At 49.8% G+C, this 9328-nt stretch overlaps 1 protein-coding gene across 1 annotated transcript; it reads left to right on the forward strand.

Annotated features, from left to right (window-relative positions):
- Positions 1-4470: 4470 nt before the first annotated feature.
- LOC100502401 (BLH12) lies at positions 4471-9062 on the forward strand. The gene is made up of 4 exons (NM_001323929.1): positions 4471-5750; positions 6536-6909; positions 8118-8178; positions 8336-9062. The coding sequence occupies exons 1-4, from the start codon at positions 5022-5024 to the stop codon at positions 8933-8935; spliced, it is 1764 nt and encodes a 587-aa protein (NP_001310858.1). The 5' UTR covers positions 4471-5021; the 3' UTR covers positions 8936-9062.
- Positions 9063-9328: the final 266 nt, after the last annotated feature.

Genomic DNA, 9328 nt, shown 5'->3' on the forward strand with positions numbered 1-9328 from the left:
GTGTTTCCACATGATAGTAATTGTATGGATATCTCTATAATTTGGTAAGATAAATTAGGATATATCAACACATCCTTGATACTTCCAATACCAAAGGGGATATGATAATAACATATCATGATATCGCGCGAAGCGATTGTCAAAATATTCTTTCCTCTTTCTAAAGGAATATGAGAATATTTTGTTTCCCCACTTATAGAGTTTGTGGCTCAATTCTCCACATTGCATGTTTCTTCCTCAATTGGAAGAATCCCTGTACAAGTTTGCACAACTCAAATCAATGAGTCTTCAACTCCCTTGATGAGTTGGTTCAACTCTAATCGATGAGTTTGTTCAACTCAAATTACATGAGTGATTAACTCCAATCGATGAGTTTGTTTAACTCAAATTTATATGAGTTTTTACACTCAAATCACATGAGTGTGTTCAACTCACATCGCATGAGTTGAACCTATCAATTATGAGATTATACCAAATCTCATGCATCATTTAAATAGTACTCAAAAGCAAATCATCTAACAAAGTGGTCTTCTCTTAGAAAAAGAAGTGTTGTTACATGATTAGTCCAAATCATGAATTACACAACTAACCACTGTTATCATGTCAGATGGAAGATTGAAGTACACTTCATATCTTAGCTTTCATGAGTAGTATGCATCTATTGGTATTTCATATACAAGATTAGATGCTTAGGCATACAACACTATACCACGTATAGTGTAATGACAAAAGAGTTTGTCATACTCATTGCTCTTCCCTTTTTAATGTGCTTATATATTTGCTTTCAAGCAAAATATATGAATACAAAGTGTTAGTCTACAACATAATGTAGACACATACTCATAAGTCCACAAGTCTTATGATTTTCTTTGATATTCATTTTGGGCTTGCACATCAAGCCACAAAAGCACATTAGTTCTTTTCATAAGAACCACAAGAGAAAGGGAGCATCTCACTTCCTCCAAAATAAAGAAGTGAATCCCCATATTATGCAAAGATGAAATGGACATATCCAATGAACATTAAGGATAATTAAGCCCGTTAGGCGAGTTCATCAAACTCTATTAAATAATTATCCTCCAAATGGCATAACCATTTTCGTTTGCTGTTGCAACTTTGCCGCAAAATATAACATGTCTTTATATGTTGGAGAATTCTAGGTATCACATAAAGTGTACCAAAGGATTTTTGAAAATTGGTGTACACAACGTAGATAATCTCCATGTAATAAAACAATGGAGTAGATCTCTCAGTAGTGGGCAAAACTTTTGCTGCCTGAAAGCATGGTCTCTGGGCTGATATATTCAAAGAACATACCGCAGCCAATGCTTAGGACTCCACTACCCTGTGCTTGACCATAATTTCAAAAATAAAATGGAAATCACCATAAAGGTGAATAACCAACATCACATCTCCAACATATCTACTTGGAAGAACACATAGGTAATCATCATAACCATATGATGTAGACCTCTTACTGATGGGCAAATAATATTTTGCTGTCTAAAAGCTTGGTCTCAGGGCAAATAAGTTCCAAGAACTTATTGCAGCCAAAGCCTAGATCTCCATCATGTGTTCAATAATCCCAAGTTCAAGATATGTATCATATTTTGCAAGAATTCATCATTTAATTAAGTAGAACTTAATTAAAAGAATTCTTTTAGTTGCCAGCATGACCACAACGTCCAGCCTGGCTCCATAGCCCGCGATGCCTGTGTGGTCCGTGATCTTTTTGGGTTAGCACGTATAGGTAATCATCTCGAAAGATGTAGACCTCATAGTGATAGGCATGTCAAATGCGGCCTAAAAGCACGGTCTCTGGGCTACTAAATTCTATAAAGAATTTAGCGCAGCCAGTGCTTAGGACTCCATCACCCTATGCTTTTTCCCAAAAAAATGCAACCTTATATTGCATGAAGATCACTAAGTTTCGACTTAATTATGTGCTATGTTTTCCATGCAAACATAAAAGAATGCAAAAACAAAAGCAAGTCGAAAAATTACGAATTATAAATATAAATAAAATATAATCCATTAACAAGTCTGCGTTTTTCATAATAAAAACAGACAAGTATGTATAATTACATATAATATTAGCAGTCTAAATATTTAAATTTAGACGCACAAACAATGGTGAAGTCATTAATTTGTACGAACACATAGTTCCGTTGACTGAAATTGTAAAATTAGAAGATGAAAATGATAAAATCGTGGACCCAATTTGTGGAAATGGCCCATACTTTCCAGCCTAAGGGAAAATGGCCCATCACGGTCCATCAAATTGAGGCCATAAGGGCTGGCGGCTAGGGTTAGAAACCCTAACCGACCACCCAAACCAACCGGCGGCGGCGATGGTGTCTGTCCCAGCCACGAGCCCCCTTGGGCGGGGCCACGGCGGTTCGGGTGCACGCCCCCCTGGCGTGGTGGCTAGGCGCGACGCGGGCCTTCGGCCTGGCGCGGCGTGGGCGCGGCCCCTGGCCCGGCGGCTTGCCGTGGCGCGGCGGCCACAGCCCCGGCGGCTCGCAGCGGCCCGGCGGCTCGCAAGCGCGGCCCTGGCCTCGGCCCTGTGGCGGAAGCGGGCGCGGCACCGACAGGAGCGCAGTCGCGACTCCCGGCAGCGCAGTGCGGCGGCCCCGGCTTCGGCAGCGTGCGGGGCAGGCCCCGGCGCGGGTCCGGCTGCGCGCGCATGGCACCCCGCGGCGCGGCTGTCAGGCCCCGTCGAGGTCACGGGCGCGATGGCCCCGGCCCTAGTGCGGGCTCAGCGGCACTAGCCTCGGCGCAGGCGCCAACGTCTCGATCAGTGTGTGAGGACGCTGCTGGGCAAGCCGCCGGTGCTGATGTCCCGTGCGATGCGCAGGATTTCCATTATTGCATCATCTAGAACATGGAAACCATACCTTGTATATGTTCTTGTCATGCTTCAAAACTAATTGATGCGTATCCTGTTCATCCAGGACCGGCGAAAGGGTCGGCAATTTTCTTGGTTCTTCTTCTGCTGTATAATGTAGCATGTGCGACCGACATGGTTGATCCAACAAGCATCATACTTATCTTGTTTGTCGTACTTAGTAGCAGCAGTCCTTCGTATTTCTGGTTGCGAAGCCATAATATCGACTTGCGGGCCGGTAACGCCAGTGCCGAAGGCCACGCCGGACGAGCGTCTCTCTGCGCCATTGCGGGCACCGGACGAGCGTCTCACTGCGCCTTTCCATCTGATTATTGCCGTCGTCGGCGTAGACAACAACTTCGTCGATTTCTGGCAACCGCTTGCTGTATGCGCTATGGCCTTTCCACGCTCGGTGGAGAGCACGTGCTGATAACGTGTTATAATTCAGTGGCTAACCCCGTGGAGAGAGACAGAGAGAAACGACAAAATGACAGGACTGTTGTATTCATCTCATGAAGTGTACATATATATACATAGTGAAGGGACACCACAACGGGTCGCACCCCTTGGAATTAGATCACATAAAATATTTTCTAACACCTGGAACGGCAGAAATCCGGAGTCCCCCCGTATCCAGGGGGTGAGGGACGGGTGGGCATGGTCCCACGCGTCGGCGTCTCGGCCTACTAGTATAGGGGTAGCGGGCAGGCGGACGGGGAGGGCGACTGGACCGCGGGCCAGGAAGTAGCAGTGCTATGTTCGGTCTTGTCCCGGGCGGGGTCCAGCTGGGTTGATTGCTTGTTGGCGGGCCCAATTATGAGTGACCCGTGGGCCCGGGCGCCCTCTGCCCAATGGACGTGTCTGGTTTGGTTGTGAGAGAGCAGCAGCGCATTGAAGGGCGAGTATGATTTGCTGCTTCCCCCTCCTACCGCTGCTACAGTGCCGCTGCGGCTCCTCGCGTCAAGGGCAAGAACAAGAAAAGGCTGGCTGGCTGGCTTGGCAAAGCGACCCCATCTGTACTAGCAGTGCCGTAGACTGATAGTGTAGTAGGACTCGCACGCAAGCAGCCAAAGGGAACAGTTTTTGGTTGATCCGGTCTTGGTTTGGTGAAAACTGATAGTACTCCTGCAAAGCATTCTATTGTTGAGAATTACTGTCCTGTTTAGCCGTGCCAGTACGCAGCGGTGTGTGGCGCATTGATTTGGGGAGGCACGCAGCAGAAGTGCCCGTGCAGCAGCGGTAGTAGCTTGGGACTGGACTGGGGCTGCCACTGTGCACGCCAGTTAGCTCCAGTACACGCACATTTATTAAGGGACTTAATCGCGCTGCACATGGAATGTCTTCTACTCACGCTGTCCGGAATGGTCAAACCGAGTACCATCCCCAGCCACGCACACGTCCGGCTCCTGCAACCAGGCCGCGGTAAAAAAAAATATACGTCTCCCGCCCGCACGCGGCGCCAAGAGGAAGGAAAGGAGAGGGGGCACGGCGGCCACGGGCGCCCATTTCAGGCGCAGCAAGGTGGGCGGCGGGCGCTGTCTATTTTTACCCGTCTCTCTCCCGCTCCTCCAGACCTCCCCACCCTTGCTGCCGTCGCGCGCCCTCTCCCCGCCCGACCCTCACCTGTCCCGGTCTCTCTGCCATTTCTCCTTTCGCTTTCACGGCTCGCCAGCCATCGCCCTACCCCTCCAGCGGGCACAGGCCGCAGCTAGCTACCCTCTTTTTTTTCACCTCCGCCCGCCTCTTCACGGGTCCAGTCGACTTCCCGGTCTCGGCTTTTGCCGAAAGAAAGGCACCCGGAACCCAACGACAGCGGCAGCAGTCGAGTCCGGGACGGGCCGGGGCAAAGCTGGGATGAGGATGAAAAGGGGGGCTGAATAAAAAGGCGGGGGAGGAGGCGAGAAGGCTACAGCGGCGGCAGGCCAGGCCAGCAGAGCGCAGAGGACCGCCGCTCGGAAAGTGCGGAGCCGTTTCCCCTCTAGCTGCTCATGCTCTCTGCTTGCCTCCGTCCACTCACAGCCCACGTCCACGCCTCGCGCTCTTCTCCAGGCTCCCAGGTGCTCCCCGATCAATCGCTTCCGCTGCTAGCGCGCGCGCGATCCCCGAGGTCGCGCGCTTGATCGCGCTCAACGCCATGTCGTCCGCCGCGGGCGGGTATGGCGGCGGCGGCGGCGCGGGAAGCGGCGCCGAGCCCCACGGCCACGCCGACTTCCTGCTGCACCACCATGCACAGCACGTCGCCGCGCAGCAGCTCTACCACGTGCCCCAGCACAGCCGCCGCGAGAAGCTGCGGTTCCCCCAAGACGACGCGCCCCCACACGCCTCCGCTTCCGTCCCGCAGCAGCACGGCGGGGCGGTGGCCTGGCCGCCGCCTCCGCCGCCACCGGCGTTCTACTCCTACGCGTCCTCTTCCACGTCGTCCTACTCCCCGCACAGCCCCACGCTGGCGCAGGCACAGCTCGTCGTGGCGCACGGCCTCGCCCCGCCGCTCTCGTCGCAGATCCCGACGCAGAACTTCGCGCTCTCGCTCTCCTCCTCGTCCTCGAACCCGCCGCCCCCGCCCCCGCAGCCGAGGAGGCCTCACGCCGCGCCCTTCGGGCCCTTCACCGGCTACGCGGCTGTGCTCGGGCGCTCCCGTTTCCTCCTCCCCGCGGAGAAGCTGCTCGAGGAGATCTGCGACGTCGGGGGCGCGGCCTCGCGCGTGGACCGCAGCGCCTCCGACGAGGGCCTGCTCGACGCTGACCCGATGGAATCCATCGATCACGAAATGGACGGCGCCGACCGCGTCGCCAATGACGCTGGCCCAATCTCCGGCGCCGAGCAGCAGTGGAAGAAGACTAGGCTCATCTCTATGATGGAAGAGGTGAGCTCTGGCTACCTCGCTTGCTTCTGTTGCCTGGCCCCTTGCAGGTTTCTCGTGCTATCTATCCTCCATGGCGTATCCATCTTTTCTTCGCTTGTTTCGGAATTGCAATTATCGCCCTCTCGCTGGGTGGGGAAGAATCTTGCTTATACAGGTCACATCGCCACTGCAGTTGTGGCCTGCTTTTGTTCACTGTAGTTGCATGTGCTTTTGATTTGATGATGATTTCCTCTGCTGTTGATACTCGCGGTACATCTTTTTCGAGTTTTTTTTCTCTTTGTACTCGCTGGTACGTGGTTGTGAGCTTTTACAGCTCGCACTGTTCATCGGGCAGTCGTTTCATAAATGTTGTGTGTTTTGGTCTGCTGTTTAGCAGTAGGAATTGCTTCAGAGGTACATGAAATTATAAGAGTAAAAAGAGGTTGACTGCTTTGAACTCTTTCTAATGTCATGAGACGATAAAAACTGGCGTCACCTCTTATGTCTTCTGATGATTCGTCGTGGCTTGGCTCGTCGTAGCACCTGTGACCGCAAGCTTCCATTTTTGGAACCCTGAATAGGCGATTGGGTTTTTTGCAGAGTTCTTTAATGGCATCCCGCTTCCATAATTGGGAAGCATGCCTGCTTTGTTGATGTCACGTCTTCATGCAAAGAAAAGCGCCCTGCTCCCTTTTCGTAACTTGGGAGTTTCTTCATTGCTTAATATAAAAGCTGTCTAATCTACATGATTCAACCTCTAGATTGAGTTATCCAATAATTAAGAAACTTTTTTTTTTTACTTCTAGGTTTGCAAGCGGTACCGGCTGTACTACCAGCAGGTTCACACGGTGATCAACTCGTTCGAGACGGTCGCCGGGTTCAGCAACGCTGCCCCGTTCGCGGCGATGGCGCTGAGAGCCATGGCGAAGCACTTCAAGTGCTTGAAGGGCATGATACTGAGCCAGCTGCGCAACATCACCAAGGCCCCTGCCGGCAAGGAGGGGCTCAGCAAGGACATCGCCATGTTCGGGCTTGCCGGTGGTAGCGCGGCCGCCCTCCAGAGAGGTAGCAGTGTGGGTGCCTTCGGCCAGCCGCACAACATCTGGCGGCCACAGAGAGGGCTGCCGGAGCGTGCGGTGTCTGTTCTCCGCGCTTGGCTCTTCGAACACTTCCTGCACCCGTAAGTCGCCTTGCCGCTGTTTGTTCAATCCAAATGCCATCAGGATATGATTACATACTGTGCCGCGCACCTTTCAAGACGATGATAGGTAAAATGAAAATTACGATTAGTATTGCGATTGCTCGCCAGATACTAATTTTATTGATGGTTTGGATTAGGAGCTCAATAATATCTATTTTAGATGGCTGTTTGGTATTCGATACGTCTCTACTGAGTCTACTCTCTACTTGGCCGTTCATAATGAGTTACTGTTTTTTTGAGCACGGAGCCATGATTGCATTCTAGAATGATGATATTGTATTTGATACATGCTGGAAAGAATATGGGATAAGATGTTTTGGTGAGACACCACAGCAAGCATTCCTGCTTGTCCGAATCATTGTGTTAGACTTTCGTGATAGAATGCATGGTTTCCGAATCATTAGGATGGAGTTTGTAACATGATGGACAGTCAGGCTTTATGCCTGTGCGTGAGCTGCATTTTGAGCCGTGCACGTTATAAGTAATGCTGGAGTGACCAATTTAGTGGATGTAAAGGCCGGTGCCGCAGTCTTTGTTAGATAGTAGTACTCATGACTTCGAAGCATCCTAAGGCGTCTTGTTCTTTTGTTTGGTAACGGACCCAATGTCTCTGATGGGTATGGTAGCACAATCATCCACAGCTCGAAAGTGAGGGTTACTTGCAACCAAATTAATAGAGTACCAACCTAAACACTATGATTTATTAGTTCGATCTGCAGATTAAGTCTAGTTTTCATAGTACAAACGTTTCACATGATGTATGATCTAAAAGTTGAAATTATGTATCAACCATTACATCAAACTGTTTGGTATAACCTCTAGATGTTGAACCGCTGATAGTTTGTCACTTTAGAGCCAGTATCTGGTGCTCAGTCAGTTTAATTATTGCTACTAGTCTTTCCTGGCCTATGGTCGAAAAAGGTTTCCCATCCATGGTTAGTCAATTTTGTCCCCATATCAATCAGTGCTACCTTTTGTTACCTTCGACATATCATATTGCTCAACCGTGGAAATAATGTAGCAATGTGTTAATCTAATCCTTCTGTTGTTTCATTTTGGTTTCTTGTACATTGTCAAATTGCATGTTTTTTTTGTGTACTCCTTTGTTGACTACTAATAGCTAATCTACCTTTTAACGAGCTACAGTAATACTTTATCGGTCACATTTTGATTGTCCAATTATCCAGATATCCTACTGATGGAGACAAGCAAATGCTTGCTAAACAAACGGGTTTAACACGGAACCAGGTAAATAGCTGTGTTACTTGTATTTTGGTATGGATAAGGTGCTCATGTTTTATTTGTTGCAGTGATTGTTGTGTACTAGTTTCGACTAGGCTTGGAGGATTGTACCTTTATTTTTGTCTTTGAAACTTTCTGATGGCATATGGTTACACTCGTCCAGGTATCCAACTGGTTTATAAATGCAAGGGTTCGTCTTTGGAAACCAATGGTGGAAGAGATCCACAACCTTGAGATGAGGCAGGTGCACAAACACCCTGTTCTCGACAAGGGCCAGCACGTGCTGCATCACCAAACCCAGCATTCGTTCGAGAGCAGTGGAAAGCCTTCTGACCCTTCCGACTCTCAGCTTGGCCAAAGCAGCAGCATCACGAGGAACCACAACATCCCTGCGTCCCAGGGATTTGCCGATGAGCTCTCCGAGATGTCCCATTCTATTCAGCAGGGGCAGGTAACCTTCGCATACAATGGGATGTCGGCGCCACACCACAGCCTCGCTTCGTCACAGCACCACCAGCAGGCCGGGCCGATGAGCGGCATTGGTGGCGCGGGGAACGGTGGCGTCTCCCTCACCCTCGGCCTCCACCAGAACAACAGAGTCTGCATAGCCGAGCCACTCCCGGCGTCCGTCCCTCCCAACCTCGCTCACCGTTTTGGGTTGGAGGAGGTCAGCGACCCCTACATGATGGGCTCTTTCGGGAACCAGGACCGGCATTTCGGCAAGGAGATTGGCGGCCATTTGGTGCATGATTTTGTTGGCTGACATGGCAGCTGCTGCTGCATTGTTGCTTCTGGTCAGCTGATCTGATCTCAGCTTGCTGATGGTGCACAAGCATGTATTTGTACCACTACTAGTATGTTAGAATGGTATATAAGTGTATCACTTGGTGGCTTTGGCTTGATCAGTTTGAATCAATTCCTGAGGATGGAGAAAAAACATTGCTGAATTGGCGAGTCCTTGTTGGTCCAGGCGTGCTATCAAATGCTATTTGACTTCCAAGGCTAGAAGCGATTAGGTGGTTTGCCTTCCCTAGTTCACACTTGTTTGGTCTGAATTGAGATTTAACTAAGGGGCCCTTTGGATCCTTCATTTAAAAGGAATTGAAATTTATTTAATAGAGTAGTTTATTTAGTTTAAAATTCGAAATTCCACCAC

The sequence above is a fragment of the Zea mays genome, chromosome 3 (assembly GCF_902167145.1).
Source record: "Zea mays cultivar B73 chromosome 3, Zm-B73-REFERENCE-NAM-5.0, whole genome shotgun sequence".
NCBI classification, from domain to species: domain Eukaryota; kingdom Viridiplantae; phylum Streptophyta; class Magnoliopsida; order Poales; family Poaceae; genus Zea; species Zea mays.